This window comes from Neomonachus schauinslandi, chromosome 2, assembly GCF_002201575.2.
Source record: "Neomonachus schauinslandi chromosome 2, ASM220157v2, whole genome shotgun sequence".
NCBI lineage: Eukaryota > Metazoa > Chordata > Mammalia > Carnivora > Phocidae > Neomonachus > Neomonachus schauinslandi.
Genome location: NC_058404.1, coordinates 172,482,474 through 172,502,398, shown reverse-complemented (window position 1 = coordinate 172,502,398; position 19,925 = coordinate 172,482,474). Strand labels below are relative to the sequence as shown.

Here is a 19,925-nt window from a genome sequence, read left to right as displayed (position 1 = left end):
AGTGACCGTGTATGTAACCCAGGGACGCAGACTCAGGACGTACAGTTCAGTAAGTGGTAGTGACCGCATATGTACCCAGGGACGCAGACTCAGGACGTGAAGTTAGGTAAGAAGCAGTGACCATGTATGTAACCCAGGGATGCAGACTCAGGATGTGCAGTTAGGTAAGTGGCAGTGACCGCGTATGTCACCGAGGGACACAGACTCAGGACGTGCAGTTAGGTAAGTGGCAGTGATCGTGTATGTAACCGAGGGACACAGACTCAGGACGTACAGTTAGGTAAGTGGCAGGGACCGCGTATGTAACCCAGGGACACAGACTCAGGACGTACAGTTAGGTAAGAAGCAGTGACCGTGTGTGTAACCCAGGGACGCAGACTCAGGACGTACAGTTAGGTAAGTGGCAGTGACCATGTATGTAACTGAGGGACACAGACTCAGGACGTACAGTTAGGTAAGAGGCAGTGAGCGTGTATGTAACCCAGGGACGCAGACTCAGGACGTACAGTTAGGTAAGTGGCAGGGACCGTGTATGTAACCCAGGGATGCAGACTCAGGACGTGCAGTTAGGTAAGTGGTAGTGACCGTGTAGGTAACCGAGGGATGCAGACTCAGGACGTACAGTTAGGTAAGAAGCAGACAAGCCCAGTAACAGTGTTGTCCTGCTGTAACATGCTGTGGGGTCCGCCACTCCTGATAGCCCCCCACCGGGAAGAAACCACTGATTTTATTTTTATTTTATTTTATTTTATTTTATTTATTTATTTATTTTAAAGATTTTATTTATTTATTTGACAGAGAGAGACACAGCGAGAGAGGGAACACAAGCGGGGGAGTGGGAGAGGGAGAAGCAGGCTCCCCGCAGAGCAGGGAGCCCGATGCGGGACTCGATCCCAGGACCCTGGGATCATGACCTGAGCTGAAGGCAGTCGCTTAACCAACTGAGCCACCCAGGCGCCCGAAACCACTGATTTTAAAGAGGCACAATTTCTCGGTTGTCTCTAATATTGTATTTGTGGGACCACGGAGAATGGAGGTCCCTGGTAGAGCGTGGACCCCAGTTGCTGATTGTTACCAAGTGCAAATGGAGGTCCAGAGTTGCCAGAGGGTCTGATTTCTCCCTGAGAGAATTGAGAAACCTACATTTTCAGTGTGAAATCTCCTCATTTTTAATTATCGGGTCCATTTTGTAAACGGTGTACACACCAAACGAAACACATCTATGCACCTTCCTTCCATCCCTCTGATCGGATTTCACGGAGGCAAGGGTTTGGACTTGCTCGCTCCTCCACGGAGCACTGGTGGCAACATGCTCGATTCATGAGTCCTTGTGTGCATGTGCGTGCGTAGGTACCGTGAGCTACAGTTCTGGTAGCAGCATTGTGCATGCATTGACAGAGCTGGCCATGACTAATAAATTGCTCTCCAAACACGTTATACCGGTTCACGCTCCCACCAACAGAATCACAACCATATCAGACACAGTGATGTAATATCTCAAGTGTATCAACAATATGTGATCCACACATCTTACCCATACTGAGGATTATCAAATTTCTTATTTTGCCAGATGAAAGTAATATCTTACTTTATTTGGACTCTTTAAATATGAATAAACTATTTTTTCATATTTATTTTACCTATATTTTTCTATGTATGTATTCATTTCTTGCATTTGTGAAACCTCTTTGCTCGTATAGATAACTAGTCTTCATTTATTTCAAATATTGTTTTCCCTTCTGTTGTTATTACCTTTGGACTTTTTTATTGGAAACTTTTTGATGAACTCATAAAAATTGGATAATGTCTATCAGTCTTTTAATTTATGAGGTCTGAGTTTAGTGTTGTACTAAGACTTTCTCTACACCAAGATTATTTTTTTAAAAAGTCCCCCTTGTTTTTTTCTAGGACTTGCATACTTACATTTTATAATGTTTAAATCTTTTCAGTCATTAGTGATTTTTAATTCTGTGTGAGCATGAAATAGGAAAGCAGATTGGTTTGTTGTTTTTTTTTTTTTTAAGTTTTGCAGTTACACCAACACATTAAATTGGAGAATCTACCTTTTTTGACTAATTGGAAATAATCACTTTATCAAATAATTCCCAACACAGATTGAGTGCTTATATAGATAGCTTCTGTAGGCCTTTACTTTTACTGATTAATTTAATCTCATTTTAATCCTCACAGTAATGCTGAGGGTAGGTTCTGGTGTATTACCATTTTATAGATGAGAAAGTTGTGACACAGAGAGGTTGAGTAAATAACCAACAGTCACACAGCTTGTAAGTGGCAGAACTCCAGGATTTAAATTCAGAGTCTGTCTTCAAAGCATGTTAACCATGAAGCCATTACTGCTTTTCACATATATTTCCCATTTCAAACTTGATCAACTTCTGCTCTCTATTCTGTTCCTTTAATTGCCTTTCTAATCTAGTCCTAACCCATTCTAATTATGATAGCTTTATACTTCACTTTAATATCTGAGCAATTTTTTTCCAGATTTGCTCTCACTTAGTCTTGCATATTTATTTTTCCAGATGCACGTTATTTCCTATTTTAAGAGAAGACCTTGTGCATTTATTCACTTTCAAAAGAAATGGGTTAGGTTAGGGCAATAACCTAAGATTCTAGCAGTTAGAACTCTGGAATTTTTCTTTTTTTTTTAAGATTTTATTTATTTGAGGGGCGCCTGGGTGGCTCAGTCGGTTAAGCGACTGCCTTCGGCTCAGGTCATGATCCTGGAGTCCCTGGATCGAGTCCTGCATCGGGCTCCCTGCTCGGCAGGGAGTCTGCTTCTCCCTCTGACCCTCCCCCCTCTCATGCTCTCTCTATCTCATTCTCTCTCTCAAATAAATAAATAAAATCTTTAAAAAAAAAAGATTTTATTTATTTGAGAGAGAGAGAGTGAGAGAGGCAGAGACCACAAGCAGAGGGGAAGGATAGAGGGAGAAGCAGACGCCGCACTGAGCAGGGAGCCTAATGAGGGGCTCAATCCCAAGACTCTGGGATCGTGACCTGAGCTGAAGGCAGATGCTTAACCAACTGAGCCTCCCAGGCGCCCCTGGAATTTTTCTAAGTCTTATTTTTACCTTTCTATAACTTTTACTTTGGATATTTATTGTTATTCTATTTTAATTCCCTGACCCCGGGTAATCTGACAAACAGAATTGTTACCTGACAAAGAAAAAAAAAATTTATACATCTATTTTTAAGGTGTTCCATCCCATTTTGTAAAAAGGGACATTTTGAAAATCATTTTGAAGCTAGTAGAGAGTATTAGGAGCCGGGGTGCTGGCATTGCCATGGGCCGGCACCCTCGGGCAGCCGTGAGTCTCTTCTGGAACCTGAGCCCTGAGTTCTTTCTTGAGTCCCACTCTAGGTGTGAAAGCTGTCTCGTAAAACAAACTCTGAAAGTCATCAGATTTACTGAAAATAACTAGAGAGTAAAATTTAAAACTTGAATATGTTGGGGGTAGAGTATATATTTGGGAAAGAGTGGATAAGTTTTGCTTCTTTTTTTAAATGGAATTAGAAAGACAGTCGGTTGTCTTGTACCTTCTTAATACATTGATTTCTTACTTTCTTAGGAATCTGGTTCCTTGATAACAGAGCTTCTAGTTTTGCAAGCCATACTTGCATCTTTCATCTATATCTTATCCTTTTCCATGGCATGTTTAATCCCAGGAGTGTGAACAGAGAGACGAAGGTGACGTTTGTGCACACCTCTGTCCATGGCGTGGGTCATGAGTTTGTGCAGTCGGCTTTCAAGGCTTTTGGCTTTGCTCCTCCTGAGGCTGTTCCCGAACAGAAAGATCCCGATCCTGAGTTCCCAACAGTGAAATACCCGAATCCTGAGGAGGGTAAAGGTGTCTTGGTAACCTAATCTTTTTTGTTCTAAAACTTACCTGTTATATCCAAAATTCTTACTATCAAGTAAAATAACTTTTTATGTGTTTTCATTGTGCTGAACAAAAAACTCAGCTTCATCATGAGAAATATTTATATGTGTTAGTCATCCATTTCTGACAGGAACCTTCAAAATACATATCTTAGCATCAGGATGTGAGAGCTGAAATCAACATCATATTTTAAATTGAATTAAATTTAAATTGAGTTTACTGTGCTTTCTAAATGTGAAAAGGGAACAGTAATAGAATAGATATTCATCACATGATTTTTATTCCTTAATTTTTTTATTCCTTAATTTTTATTCCTTCATTTTTCTAATATGAAGTAATGCTATTTAAATTACAGTTCCTTCAACCTTTTTAAAGGTTAGGGTAGCAACCATAGTCAGAAAGTCCATTTATTTTGGTTTGTTTTTGAGGTTGATCACTCGGCAAGGCCTAGAAATACCGGTCCAGCCACATACACGCTATCGGATGTGGGGTGAATCCCACGGGCAGGTGTGGGTCATGTGTTGATGTTCCCATTACCTGACCTCTGGCTTAGGAAGTAATAGGTGATCAGCCAAGACCAGCTCCAGAAATAAAATTCTGCCTTCGTTTGGGGAAAGTTCTTTTAGTTCTTAAAGACCTGAATGTTTTTAAAGACTGCAATATGCCCGATTCTTGATTGAAGTAATTTTTTATTGTCCTACTCTTTTTCAGACTTTATCTTTTGCCTTGGCTGACAAAACCAAGGCCAAAATCATTTTAGCAAATGATCCGGATGCTGATAGACTTGCTGTGGCAGAAAAGCAAGACAGGTACAATTGATTTTGGTGACCTATCTAATAGAAAACATAACGGGGTGACATCTTCAGTAGTAAAATGTTCTTGGGGAGACTGGACCTATTTGGAAATATTTACCATTTATTATACAAATTGTCACTGAACCTCTAACATACAGCAAAATGCTGTTCTGGGGGCCAGCATCATGCTGAGTAAACCAGCCCAGGATGTACTTGAATTGAAAGTACTATTTATCTTCTCTCATTTCATCATTGATTTTATTATAATTAATGATTCAGTCCCTAATGCCAGCAAGTCCTTTGTTTGGAGTTGGCTTTACAGTGTAGTATTTGCTAAAGGGTTTGGCAAAGGAGCTGGACCTTCAAGGAAATGTTGAATTTAGGTTGAGCAGACCGGAGAGGAATAGCAGTTGGATACCCAGTGTTTAAGACAAGTTTGACCATAGAGTTTGTCCAGAATTAATAGGACATAAGTGGAGAGAAAAGATGAAAGGCAGGCAGGGTCCAAGCAGTTTTGGGTGTCAAACAGCACGTGATGTTTGGGGAGTAGTGGGGGTGCTGCCAAAGGGTTGGGGGTTTATTTATTTATTTAAACTTTTTTTAGAGAGAATGAGGGAGAGGTCATGATCTGAGCCTAGATCAAGAGTCGAAAGCTTAACCTACTGAGTCACCCAGGCACCCCAAAGGATTAGGGTTTCAGATTATGATCAAACAGATTCAATTCTAATCACTTTCTAGAAAGTTCACCCAGGATGATACCTGTTGAAACACGAAATGTACTTCTAGCTATGCGGACTATGGAAAAGAGAATAAGTCCCACATCTGTTTTCTGGTGTCCTGATCATTTTAGTATGAACTTGTTCTTGAGGCATGCTAGACTGTTGCCCTCCCAGAATCCTCAATACTGACCAGACCGAAAATTGAGATACACAGACTATTATCCTGAGGTGGGATCTTGCTGGCATATTTCTATCATCTTTAAAACCAAAGCTTTTGCCAAAGACAAATAAAAGCGTTGTATATCCTCGCTCTTCAGAGATGGGAGGTTTGAGCAAACCAGTTGAGACAGAGTAGCTGCTTAGATGTTTGTGAAGTGACAGTCACGTTTCCAACCAGTTCTTTAAAGAAGAAAGATAAGAGCACTTGCACAAACCACTCTGAGCCTTGTTTGGCTTAATTGTCCTGTCCCAGTGACTTCCAGCATCTCTCTTAAGATCACAGCAAAGCATTGGTTGTTTTTTCTTTCAGTGGTGAATGGAGAGTGTTTTCAGGCAACGAGTTGGGGGCCCTCTTGGGCTGGTGGCTTTTTACTTCTTGGAAAGAAAAGAACCAAGATCACAGTGCCCTCAAAGACTTATACATGTTGTCGAGCACCGTATCCTCCAAAATCTTGCGAGCCATTGCCTTAAAGGAGGGCTTTCACTTTGAGGTAACGTGTTTCTGGGACTTCCTCTCAAATTTCTTTGGCTCTGTACAAGGTCTAAGGCATTTCTTTCTCTTCTGGGTTACTCCTTTAGGAAACACTAACTGGCTTTAAGTGGATGGGAAACCGAGCCAAACAGCTAATAGACCAGGGGAAGAATGTCTTATTTGCATTCGAAGAAGCTATCGGTAAGAAGTGATAATGGTGATTGTAGCATTAGCTAATATATAGAGTGCAAATAAATGGAATTTGGATTGGGGTTCAGAAAAGGAACAGAAGACCAGGAGTACACTGGCGCTCAAAGAGTGTTGGACCGTCCTACCCTACAATTGGCTTCTCAGATTTTCTTTCAGCTAAAAAGAGTATCTCACAAATAACCAAGCCATTAATGTAAGCCTTTCCCTGCATGAAAACAGTGATGTTCTGCACTTGGGTGGTTGGAGCTCAGGACCCCACATATTTTGGGGAGTGGTGGTATTCCCTCAACTGCAGTGTTGATCTCCGCATCTGATATGGTTCACTCCTCTTCCGAAAGTGTTGGGCGGAAGTCTGTCCAGAGGAAAGGAGAGGACTTGGTTGTGGGGCTTTCATCAAAGTGACTGTCACCTGAAAGGACAGCTCCAAGTCCAGCCAGAATGACTGAGAAACATTTGTCTTAAATTGTCAGCATAGGTGAGGAGAAAGGGGAGCTAGGTAGAAAAACTTGAAATTCAGATGTTTGTGTGGGGGATTTTTTAGCTGTTTGTTTCATAAAAGCTATTATACCTTATACTTATATAAGAAGACTCATCTGCGGGTGCCTGGGTGGCTCAGTCGGTTAAGTGTCTGACTCTTGGTTTCAGCTCAGGTCATGATCTTAGGGTCCTGGGATAGAGCCCCAAGTTGGGCTCCCTGCTCAGTGGGGAGTCTGCTTGAGATTCTTTCCCTCTGCCCCTCCCCCCACTCTCTCTCTGTCTCTGTCTCTCTCCCTCTTTCAAATAAATAAATTTATTTTTATTTTTATTTTTTAAAGATTTTGTTTATTTATTTGACAGAGAGAGACACAGCGAGAGAGGGAACGCAAGCAGGGGGAGCGGGAGAGGGAGAAGAAGGCTTCCCGCCGAGCAGGGAGCCTGATGCGGGGCTCGATCCCAGGACCCCGGGACCATGACCTGAGCTGAAGGCAGACACTTAATGACTGAGCCACCCAGGCGCCCTATATAAATCTTTTTTTAAAAAAAAAGAAGATTCAAAAAAAAAAGATTCATCTGTATTTCCTGCAGCACAGATGCTCCCGCATATCATTTGACTAATTAATCAAAGGAAGTGTGTAATAGCTCAGCTTTTTCCTTTTCGTTACAATTGGCAGTCTTATCTTTCTATAGCTTTTGTTAAAATTTTTTCCTTACATTTGTTTATCAACTATTTATTGCATATCAATCACATAGTGACTCTGAGAGAAACAGATCACACTGACCTTAGCCTAGGGCAGTTTGCGTAGATCCTGTTAGTAACCACACAAAAGAGTATGGGCTAGGTGTCAAGGTGAAGGACAGAACTCACCAGAACTGTTGGAATTCGGAGAAGACAGAATAAGCATTGATGAGAACATCTGGAAACCATTCTGTGTGAGCGGGAGGGGTTTTGGCTGGACGTAGGGAATGAACAGTTTGTCCAGGAGGGACAGTCTCCTTATAGGTTATTCAACCAGGACATCTTGAAGGCCCGCCTTGTGCTTGGGCATTGGGCTGGATTCTTGAATATAAAGGTGGTAAATGAGAAGCATTCGCATATTCATACCGTACAGCCTCTTAGGCGATGGTCAAGTTGCGTGGAGACAATGTGCGTGTATAGCGTTACAGGAGCCCCTTCCTAAGGGTGTACGCATGACACGTGTTTCTGCAGGGTACATGTGCTGCCCTTTTGTCCTGGACAAGGACGGAGTCAGCGCCGCGGTCATCAGCGCAGAGCTGGCTAGCTTTCTAGCCACCAAGAATCTGTCTTTGTCTCAGCAGCTAAAGGCCATCTATGTTGAGTAAGTTTCTATTCTGTTAACTCCGTTTAATTGAAGTAATAGTTTTCAATGTTTTATTATGTTTTTATGTGTCAGACACTAGTGTTCTAACACTCTTTGGTTGTGGATTCTCTTTCTTCTGGAAACTAAGGAAGGGATCCCATTTTCTTTTGATGGTTAGCCATTTGATACTAATTATCACTCATGACTGCGTTAATCCCTAACAAATGAGAACATCAGTTGCAGAAATAGCTAATTGAAGAAGGTGATTTTAAGTGTCTGATATCGGAAAAGATCAAAGGTGTTCATGAACCATCTATTGAGTTTTTAGAGGCATTAGTCAAGTCTGCCTTTATAGTGAGAAGCAGCCAGGGGCATATATGGGAATGGGTGGGGTGTGGCTGCCGTGCAATGAAACTTTCACCCCCAGATACAGGCTGAAGGCCGGGCAGCAGTTTGGCAATCCCTGGGGTCAATTGTTGTACCTCTTTTTTATGCGAAATTATTCGTTTGTAGCTAGTCATGGTTACTTGTTTCATTTAGTTTAAAACTGGTTGATACATGTTCTGTGTATGTTTTGTGTACATCCTGTGGGATTATTTGTTCCTTATTTTGCATATTTGTATTTTTTCTATTGAGATGTAATTGACATTAGCTTTAGGTATTCAATGCAATGATTCGATATTTGTATATATTACAAATCGATCATCGCAGTAAGTCTAGTTAACATCCACACCACACATAATTACAAATATTTCTTCCTGTGATGAGAACTTTTAAGATCTATGCTCTTAGCAACTTGCAAATACATAGTACAATATTATTACATAGAGTCCTCATGCTGTATATTACTTAATTATTTATATTTGTTTTGATAGATATGGTTACCATATTACCAAAGCTTCATATTTTATCTGCCATGATCAAGGCACCATTAAGAAATTATTTGAAAACCTTAGAAACTACGATGGGAAGAATAATTATCCAAAAACTTGTGGCAGATTTGAAATTGCTGGCATTAGGGATCTTACAACTGGCTATGACGATAGCCAACCTGATAAAAAAGCTGTAAGTAATACTATCTTTTATCAACTAAACTCTTCTGTATTTACCTTCTATTATACTTTGAATAGATTAACTTATTTAATCATGGAATTAACTGAAGCTGATTTTAGGCATTCCGGCATTACTATAAATATGCTATCGAAATAAACGGAAAGTTAAAAATCATGGGCTAGAACTACAAGGATCGTCACTAGTCATCTAAACCAATGTCACCATGTAACACACAGGAAATCAATGCTCGGAAGTGTAGGACCTGCCTGTGGTCGCACAGCTAGTTGGTGATGGTTGTGGTCACATCTGGGTCTTCTGCCTCCAGATCTGGGTTTTCCTCTGTCTGCGCACCTGCTCAATACATCATGTATGGCAGCCTGCCGTGGTGTTTCTGAATGAGTAGATCTGGGGTGGGGGCCAAAATCTGCATTTGTATCAAGATCCCTCCTGATGCTGATGTTACCAGTACATACTTTGAGAAACACTGTTTGCTTCCTAGTTCGTTTTACTCTGTTCCCTGAATGTCCAGGCACTGTTAGCTATAAAGCGTGAGTTTGCATTCTTCACATCACGTGGATCCTCCACTGGAGTCAAAAGAAGGCTCAAATAGGGCAGAAGAGTATTGCTAACTAATGGCAGGGGGTTGGGGAAGGAGAGTGAGACTATTCTTATGAGATATTAGACATCCTTGATATTTCCTTTTTATTTTTTTTTTCTAAATTTTCATCTGCACACAATATATTTTTAAAGAGAAATATTTTTGAAAGAGTCATGATGAAATATGGCAGCCCAACCTCCACCATCTCTTTGCCATGTCAAGACAGCCCCCTTCCCTCTGAGTTGTCTCGCCTGGCATTTTACCACCAAATTGCAAATAACCTGCTCATGTGGTGTTGCTTGGGCTTCTCAGTGTTGGACTTTATTACTTTTCTATTATGAAGATAAGGATTGAAATCTGACATTTCTTGCATTCACTCTTCCCCCTTCTCCCCCTGTCTTCACAAACACCTTTGCCACAATGCTTGGTGAATTCAGATCCTGTGCTTGCATTATTAGGACTAGTAACTATTGTTTCCCACTTAGCTAAGTTGTGTACTTTGATTAGGTTCCCCCACATTGTATAATTACCTTTTCTATAATTAATAGTTGTTCTGTTCTTTCATTTTCTTGGATTTTTATGTAACGATCTCCAGTCTTCCCACATTCCTTCGGATGCCTCTCAGTAGGGTTTTCCACGTGGTCCAATGCAATTTTATCTGTTCTCTTTTGTTTCCACTGGCCTCCCTTCTGGTCCCCCATCCAGGCAGGGCCAGCTCGTCTCTGTGTTGAGTACACACATGTCATCCTGGGAACGCCCTTCACCACTTATGGGGTGCATGCTTGTCTCCTGGACTCCATGACTTCCTCTTACTATAGTTACTTTCCTAAATCACCTCCTCTAGTAGCTTCCTAAAAAAAAAATGAATAGGAGGTCGATTTTTGGAGGCATTTAAGTCTGAAAATGTCTCACTCTACACTCACACTTGATTGACTCGCAGTTTTGAAAGCAGCGCTCCATTATCGCTTAGTTTCCAGGACTGCTGTTGAGGGTCTGATCTTTCATTCCGTCAGGAACTAGCTGAGGCCTACTGTGTGCCACATAAAGGGATGTTGATGCCACTTATTCAGTCCTTTCCATGCAGCTTGTTTTTTTCTCTACGGGAAGATTTCAGGAATTTTCTGCTAAACTTTTCTTCTAAAATTTTAGTGATATACTTTGATGTGGGTCTTTTTCAGGTTCTCCCAACTAGCAAAAGCAGCCAAATGATCACCTTTACTTTTGCTAACGGGGGCGTGGCCACCATGCGGACCAGTGGGACCGAGCCCAAAATCAAGTACTATTCAGAACTGTGTGCCCCCCCCTGGAAATAGGTATGATACGGATGGCAGCACCCGTGATTATTATTCCCTAAAATTCCTAATCGGTCTGTGCAAATGCTAAGTAAAACATTTTGTTTTTCCAGTATGTACTTTAATTAGGAATGTTATTTCAGAACCTGCAGCAATTTTGTGACATTAACAGCTGCTTGAAGCATCCAGGGACAGGAGAGCTGATTTCTACATACTTATTTCTGTCCCACCTCTCTTTGTAGGGAAAAATTTCATTCTGAATTTCAGTAATAGTAATACAGTTTCCTTTTTCTAGTACCTTTATTTGAGACTAGCACCAATGAGTTTTCCTTTCCAGAGTTACCTGTCTCTGATACAATAAATTAAAATCCATTGCACATGCACTGAACAGATATCTTTGAGCACCTATTTTGCATGGGTCTGTGCTGGGTTCTGGAGAGGAGAAAGTGCCATAGCAGAAAGGGTCCTTGCCACCAAAGAGCTAATGGTCTGATAGCTTCAGGGTCGTGTTGTTGTGACCTTGGTAAAGGGTTTGAATTCACTTTGTAGTACTATAACATCTTAAACTTTATTTTTTTTTTTTTATTTTTTAAAGGTTTTATTTATTCATTTGAGAGAGAGACAGAGCACAAGTGGGGGGGAGAGGCAGAGGGAGGGAGAGGGAGATGCAAACTCCCCGCTGAGCTGGGAGCCCAACATGGGGCTCCATCACAGGACCCTGAGATCATGACCTAAGCCAAAGGCAGACACTTAACTGACTGAGCCACCCAGGCATCCTGTCAATTGACTATTTATGTTTCGGTAGGGTTTCTGGTCAACAGAAGGATATTAATAGCTAACTTTTTGGGAGTCAAGAGTTATACATAGATTTTTGACTGCATGGGGGGTTGCTAACTCCTGAACCCCCATGCTGTCGAAAGGTCAAATGTATTACCATTTCATAAAATTTACAGTTGAAAAAGTAGATTTTGATACCTAAATTGTTCAAACATACTTAAATTTTCCAATAACAGTGAAATGTCAGTTCTTAATTTTGAATTTCAATTAATTAAACTTAAATGACATTAGCAACTCAGTTCCTGGGTTGGGTCGCAGTAACCACATTTCCAGCATTCAATACTGTAGTGGGGAAGATGGGTCTAAGCGGTTGTTAGGACATTTACACATCAAAGCTTTGCACGTTGAAGAGTTGTTTTGGTCTTGGGAATCAAATTTGCACTATGTGGAAATAAAAGCAGAGGAAATTTTCTGAGCATCTTCAATTGGCCAGACAGTAGCAGATTAAATGTAGCAAATTAGAGAGGCTGGGACAGAATTTTGAGTGTTAGACATTCCTTGGGCAGGAAGAAAGGACTGCTGACAGCAAGGGAAAAAAATACTAAAACAAAACTAGGAAACATGGACACAGGAACTCAGAATGTTCACTGCTTTATCGTAAGGGAGATAGAGTACCACATCCACATGGGCCCTGATACTTCTTCTGAATAAGAGCTCCAGTCCAACAGTCAAAGTCATGTTTATGGCTTTTAAATATCACAACAGTCAATATATCTAAGAAGGCATAGACTGTGTCCTATATTTTGCTACAGAGTCCCATTCAAAACCTTTTTGTGCTGCAAGGGCAAAAACTCAGCTGGTAAGCAACTTGAACAAACACATAAAACAGCTCATTTTCTAAGCATTCTGGATTACCAGGATTTTATTGTAATATTTGCAAGTATCAGTGTTTCTGTGTATCTTACATATTAAGCTCTTTGCTACTCTTGAGAATGGGGTTTTCCATAGACGTTTCTTTGTAACTCATTCTCACTTAATGTTTCCATATATCCCTCTTTCTTTTGAAAACAAAGGAACAGGGCGCCTGGGTGGCTCAGTTGTTAAGCGTCTGCCTTTGGTTCAGGTCATGATCCCAGGGTCCTGGGATCGAGCCCCGCATCAAGCCCTACATTGGGCTCCCTGCTCGGTGGGAAGCCTGCTTCTCCCTCTCCCACTCCTCCGCTTGTGTTCCTGCTCTCCCTAACTCTCTGTCAAATAAATAAAATCTTAAAAAAAGAAAACAAAGGAACAATAGTCCAACTTAAAGATCTATTTTCTCTCTATATTTGTCCCTTCCTTGTCGTTACTCTGTGCAAATATAATAATTCAGAAACTTTATAATAACAATACTATTTAATGTTTGAGGATCTGGTATTTAATAGTATTCACATGGATTACTGGGTGGCTTTAACTTCAAATATTAGTTTACAAAGTCCTGAAAATGTTTTGAAAAATTGTCCTTTTATTATATCCATCAAAATGCTGCTCCAGTTTATTAATTGGGACATTGGGCACTAGGCCAGTCCACAGATATGCTGTCAGGTCACCAGCATACCTAACATAAAACAGCAATAAAGCCATGGCTAAGTTTCCTTATTTTCTGATCACTTTAATACTAGTATATTTTATATCATCAATTTCATTTTTTCATAGAATTCCATGACCCACTTATCCTTTAGAATGGAAAATCCTTTTCTAATTTAAGTCCTGCTTATAAAAAGATGGGAATCAAATCAGTAGATGTCTTTTGTCTAACTTTGTATTTTAGAAAATTTCAATGAATACCCACATACCTTTCACTTAGACCAAGGGTTGGCGAACTTTTCTTTTTTTTTAAAGATTTTATTTATTTATTTGACAAAGAGATAGAGCAGGAACACAAGCAGGGGGAGTGGGAGAGCGAGAAGCAGGCTTCCCATGGGGCAGGGAGCCCGATGCGGGGCTCGATGCGGGGCTCGATCCCAGGACCTGAGCCGAAGGCAGACGCTTAACCGACTGAGCCACCCAGGTGCCCCACAAACTTATTCTGTAAAGAGCCAGATAGTAAACATTTTAGAATTTGCAAGCCATATGGTCGCACTACTCCCCTCTGCTGTTGCTCAAAAGCAGAAAGAAATCTTATACATAAAGGAATAGGTGTGACTATGTTCCAATAAATCTTTACAAAAATGGGCTGTCAGCAGGCTGCCAGCCATAGTTAGCCCACTTTAAGCTAGACTCAGCAATTGCTAACATTTTGCAGTATTTCCTGCCTCTCACCATGTATTGTATATGCAGGTTTGATTTTGTTTGTTTTTTTTCCCTGAGCCATCTGAAAATAAGTTGCAAACCTCAATACACAATTCCCAAGAACAAGGACGCTCTGTTACTATCTCAGGGTTTAGATACTAATTATATCAAGCAAGGTTCTAACTAACAAAACCAGTAGGAGGTATATATATTTAAATGTTTATATTTGTATATTCACTGGTGAGTTTAATTTTAGGCATATTGTTAAAAAAAAAACCACAATAGTAAGTATTAGGTATGTGCCTTCCTGAGAAGTATCGTCTTCAAAACACACTTAGGGGAAAGGAAACAATGACCTATGTGATTCATATGTATTTATGAAGCATACTTTATATGTCACCAGTGGGGGTAAACATAATTTTAATGATAGCTACATTTATTGAGGTTTTGGGGCCAGGTTCTGTGCTAATTGCTTTATATAATTTATCTCAATCTACACAGCAACTCTCTTGAGAAAATAAAAGTCTTTATCCCAATTTTACAAATGAGAAATCTGGGCCTTGGAGAGGCGAGGCCACTTACCCGAGGGCATAGGGCTGGTAGTAGAGCCAGAATTAATGTCTGCAATAAAATGGATTGTTTTAGTTGTACTGGGGAGGAATTACAATGTAAAAATGATCTTAACTCATTACAAGAATTTCGTTTTCCATTAAAATAAAGTTACATATATTGAAGACAGTCAGTATGAAGTCATGCAAGTTGGAACTGAAGGATTTAGCTTTTTAAATTCAGCTTTTTGGTTTCAAGAACTTAGAGTAAACACCCAGCACTAGTAACCTGACACTAACATGAGCTGCTAGTCTAAACACAAATTCGTTTTATCTTTTCCTACCTTCCAGTTGTTTGCATTTAAATAAATTTTTCATATGCTTGAAAACTTGATTTCCTTAGAGGGAACTAGCTCCCTAGATTGTTTTGTGTACTTTAGTCAGGACCCTTTTGTTCTGGAGTTAGAATAAAAAAGATTAAAAGTGGGGGGAGGAAGTGGGGGGAACTCTGAGTTCCTGGTGTGTGATTAGCAGGCCCACTAGGAGGCTCCCATTCTCTGTACCTTCTAGGAAGGCCTTGCAGACCGGCTGCTGCTTAGCTTCCAGTAGTTTGAAGGCAAACGGAATCAGGAACATTCCTATCCTGGGAGATCGAGAACTTAACAGAGATGTCATTTGTAAAAGTTTAGCAGGATCGAATGACAACTGAAGTCATCAAAGTTTTCTTTGCTCTGTTAGGTACAAATATTGCAGATCTTTTAGGGGATGCTAGAGCAAAAAACTGTGTTTCTTAAAAATTCTTATTTGTTTAGCTCAGCATCAGGGAAATCCAAATCAAAACCTCAATGAGATATCCCCTCACACCAGTCAGAATGGCTAAAATTAACAAGTCAGGAAATGACAGATGTTGGCGGGGATGCAGAGAAAGGGGAACCCTCCTACACTGTTGGTGGGAATGCAAACTTGTGCAGCCACTCTGGAAAACAGTATGGAGGTTCCTCAAAAAGTTGAAAACAGAGCTACCCTACAACCCAGCAATTGCACTACTGGGTATTTACCCCAAAGATACAAACATAGGGATCCGAAGGGGTACGTGCACCCCGATGTTTATAGCAGCAATGTCCACAATAGCCAAACTGTGGAAAGAGCCAAGATGTCCATTGACAGATGAATGGATAAAGAAGATGTGGTATATACATACAATGGAATATTATGCAGCCATCAAAAGGAATGAAATCTTGCCATTTGCAACGACGTGGATGGAACTGGAGGGTATTACACTGAGCGAAATAAGTCAATCAGAGAAAGACATGTATCAAATGACCTCACTGATATGAGGAATTCTTAATCTCAGGAAACAAACTGAGGGTTGCTGGAGTGGTGGGGGGTGGGAGAGATGGGGTGGCTGGGTGATAGACATTGGGGAGGGTATGTGCTATGGTGAGCGCTGTGAATTGTGCAAGACTGTTGAATCACAGATCTGTACCTCTGAAACAAATAATACATTATATGTTTAAAAAGAAGAAGAAGAAGAAGATAGCAGGAGGGGAAGAATGAAGGAGGGTGGAAATCGGAGGGGGAGACGAACCATGAGAGACTATGGACTATGAGAAACAAACTGAGGATTCTAGAGGGAAGGGGGGTGGGGGGATGGGTTAGCCCGGTGATGGGTATTAAAGAGGGCACGTTCTGCATGGAGCACTGGGTGTTATAGGCAAACAATGAATAATGGAACACTACATCAAAAACTAATGATGTAATGTATGGTGATTAACGTAACATAATCATTTAAAAAAAAATTCTTATTTGTTTATAGTAGAGACCCTAGTAAAACCTTGGGTGAAAGAACGGATATTGTCTCATGGGGGTTTTTTTGTCCAAGTCAACAGATGTGTTCCCATGCTTCAGTCACTGGGGTTCTGTTTTGTCTGATTTAGCCCTCTCTTAAGGGTACATTTCAATGTTACTTGACCAATGTGGGGAGAACTTCAAATATGCTTTGGAATAATCCACTGATCTGGAATTTTCCCCCTTATTTTCCAGTGATCCCGAGCAGCTGAAGAAGGAACTAAATGAACTAGTCAGTGCTATTGAAGAACATTTTTTCCAGCCACAAAAGTACAACCTGCAACCAAAGGCAGAGTAAAATATTCCAGCCTTGGGCATAATTACAATTAAGCAGTGTTTTTGAGGACCAAATCACTTAAACAATTGCTACAAGTATTTATATATTTTTAATAGACCTACATTCCTCATTGTTCTATTTTTGACCTTTAAGATGAATAAAGAAAAGATGGCCAAACCTAACAAACCAACATTCCTATTAAAGGGTTGAACCTGGGCATTATCTGAATTCAAAAATGAAGATTTTAAAAATAGCTAACTTTCTTTACAATAACATATTGTAATTAATATGCTTTAATTAGAATAAATAACAAATGTGTCTCCTCTATAATTCTTTTTATGCATAATTGAAATCGCCAGAAAGCCTATACAGTTTCTAAATTCTGGGCTGTCATATTATAGGATAGCCACTTTTTAGGTATATGTATATTTACATTTCTATCAGTTGCTTATAAGGTAAAATATATAAACAAATCAAATGCCGTGTTCATGTTTAGGGAACCTAAAGTGGAGGAATTTACAAGAATCTATAAAGTGGCCCAAAAGATACTATAAAAAGATACATTTTTTACCTAAAACTTTTTAGTTCTAATAATACATCATTATACATTGTATATGTGCTAGGAAAAAACAGCCTAACCATCTTTGTTCAGTGCATTAACATTTATCTTTTTAAAGCTTGAATTAAAAAATTGGCTACCTGAAACTGCAAAGTACTTTATTGTACAGTTGTTTGCTTTGGTACAAGTTCATGTAATCTTTGGAACAGAAGCAGCAAGGACTGTAAACATTAACTATATACCTGATTTGGGTTTTTTGCCTTGTTCGTATGTGATTATAATCTACAACCATTAGATTGGGACGTGTGGGTGGCTCAGTTATTTGGGCATCTGCCTTCGGCTCAGGTCGTGATCCCAGAATCCTGGGATCAAGTCCCGCATCAGGCTCCTTGCTCAGCGGGAAGCCTGTTTCTCCCTCTCCCTCTGCTGCTCCCCCTGCTTGTGTTCCCTCTGTCTCTGACAAATAAATAAATAAAATCTTTAAAATAAAATAAAACCATTAGATTTCCTTTCCCAGGTTTGTCTTTAACCTGTGCCTCCTCACCTCCTCATAACCAGTGGCCTTAAAACCATCCAAAATGACTCCCTTTGAGCACCCATGAGTCAGGACCACACTGTTCTTTATGTGCTTTCTGTATTTTATGTGGTTTTTCTATTTTTCAAGCAAATGATTGCCTGTTGTTATTATTATTAACCTAGATGGTTACTAGCAGTTTCAGAACAATGAAAAATTACAATCTCATTGGCAATCATTTTTCTAAAGTAAAGGGAAAAAGTGTTTTTATATCTTAGTGATATATAGCTTGTGCCTTTCAGAGAACCTTCCAAAGTGTTATGCTTTCTTTTTTTTTTTTTTTTTAAGATTTTATTTGAGAGAGGGAGAGCGAGAGCGAGCACAAGAGTGCGGGTGGGCAGAGGGAGAAGCAGGCTCCCTGCTGAGCCAGGAGCCCGATGTGGGGCTCGATCCCAGGACGCTGGGATCATGACCTGAGCTGAAGGCAGATGCTTAACTGACTGAGCCACCCAGGCACCCCCCTTTCAGAGAACTTAAATCTATAATATTCGATATATTCTGTCAGCTGCTTCATTGGAAAAGCTGTATGTATTTTTGTTTTATGATGTTTTCTAGTCTCAAAGTGTACTCTAGAAATAAGAAATGTCAGATCTGTATCCTCTGTGCAGATTTTGGAGGATATAAACTATGCCCCAGTTTGTTACTGGAAATACAAAGGTGGTGGTGACCCACCATGCTGTGATGATGCTCACAGTCTAATTGGAGGGCTAGGTAGTAACTGGAATGCTTACAAATTCTCTAATGGAGTTATCTGCAAAGTACTGAGGTTCAGAAGTATGAGAGACGGATCCATCCTACCCAGAGAAAACCTCATGGAAGAGAGATGAATGACTGCTTCGCCTTTGGGGGTGAGTAGCAGCTGAAGATGAAGGAGAAGGGCTCCCAAGCATAGAGCACAACACCAACTAAAGTATAGAGGTGCTGGGGGATGTGTGTGGTTTGTTTTTTTTTGGAGGGGGTGCTAAAAACATAACCCAGACATAAACTTCAGGACATACCTGCACTTTTCTGCCATTCATGTGAGCAGGTGATTCAGTTGGACCTGGAGGAGATCCCCTAACTCTATTTATCACTTGTAGTTCTAAGAAATAGCACACCATGTATGCTCACTGAATATTTTTTTGTGTGTTTTTATGGGATGGCAGGTAGCATAATGTGTGGTGCATAAAGCTTGCAACATAAGACCCCTGGGTTCTAATCATGGTCTGCTGTGAACCATCTTTGTGACCTTGGTCAAGTCACTTAACCTCCCAAAGTCTCAATTTTGTTATTCTTGTAAAAGACTTTTTTAAAGAGCAGTTCTAGGCTCACAGCAAAAATGAGAGGAAGGTATAGAAATATCCTATATCTTCCCTGCTCCCCCATAGTAGTAGCCTCTCCCATGATCAACATCCCCACCAGAAGTGGTACCTTTGTTACAACTGATGAACCTACATGGGCAGGGCGGGGAGCTGTGAATAGGTGGAGCACAGAGGATTTTTAGGGAAGTGAAAATACTCTATAGGATACTATAATGGTGAATACATGTCAGTATACATTTGTCCAAATCCACAGAATATACAACACCAAGAGTGACCCCTCATGTAGACCATGAGCTTTGGGTGATAATCTCAGCGGAGATTTTGCTAAATGATCTCTGAGGTCATTTCATTCTTATGTGGAAAATACATAAAGGATATTATCAGCAACAATAAATCATTGGCGATTCTCTTTGGCAGAATGCTTAACTAGTCCTATCACAAAACCTAACATTGGAGATCAGGGAAAAAACACTTGGTACCGAAGAGGGGGTAGGCAGCCTGGTGTTCATATCCGGCCTGTCCTTGCAGCCTGAAGGGTGTGAGCTGAAACCAGCGACAAGCAAGGTGGAACCACATGGTCCGCAGTACTGGGAAATATTTTGCTGGGAAGTAAGGGGATGCTCAGGACTGAGCACCCGCACAGCCACGCCCTCTGTTTCTAAGAGCTACCCCTGCTTGGGGAAAGTGGTCCTACTTGAGTGGAAGAGCTGGAACC

General features: G+C 40.5%; 1 protein-coding gene across 2 annotated transcripts in view; it reads left to right on the top strand.

Moving 5' to 3' along the window:
• PGM2 (phosphoglucomutase 2) overlaps window positions 1-17,707 on the top strand; it is a 35,798-nt gene extending 18,091 nt beyond the window's left edge. The window contains exons 7-14 of one of the 2 annotated variants that reach the window (XM_044912753.1): window positions 3,688-3,877; window positions 4,614-4,711; window positions 5,945-6,125; window positions 6,214-6,307; window positions 8,004-8,133; window positions 8,991-9,180; window positions 10,945-11,075; window positions 16,692-17,707. In XM_044912753.1, the coding sequence (XP_044768688.1) occupies window positions 3,688-3,877; window positions 4,614-4,711; window positions 5,945-6,125; window positions 6,214-6,307; window positions 8,004-8,133; window positions 8,991-9,180; window positions 10,945-11,075; window positions 16,692-16,797 (1,120 nt within the window). In that variant the 3' untranslated portion in view covers window positions 16,798-17,707. Of the gene's footprint in view, window positions 1-3,687; window positions 3,878-4,613; window positions 4,712-5,944; window positions 6,126-6,213; window positions 6,308-8,003; window positions 8,134-8,990; window positions 9,181-10,944; window positions 11,080-16,691 lie in introns of both variants that reach the window. The other variant, XM_021701569.2, reaches the window with a different exon arrangement.
• The last annotated feature ends 2,218 nt before the right edge of the window (window positions 17,708-19,925 follow it).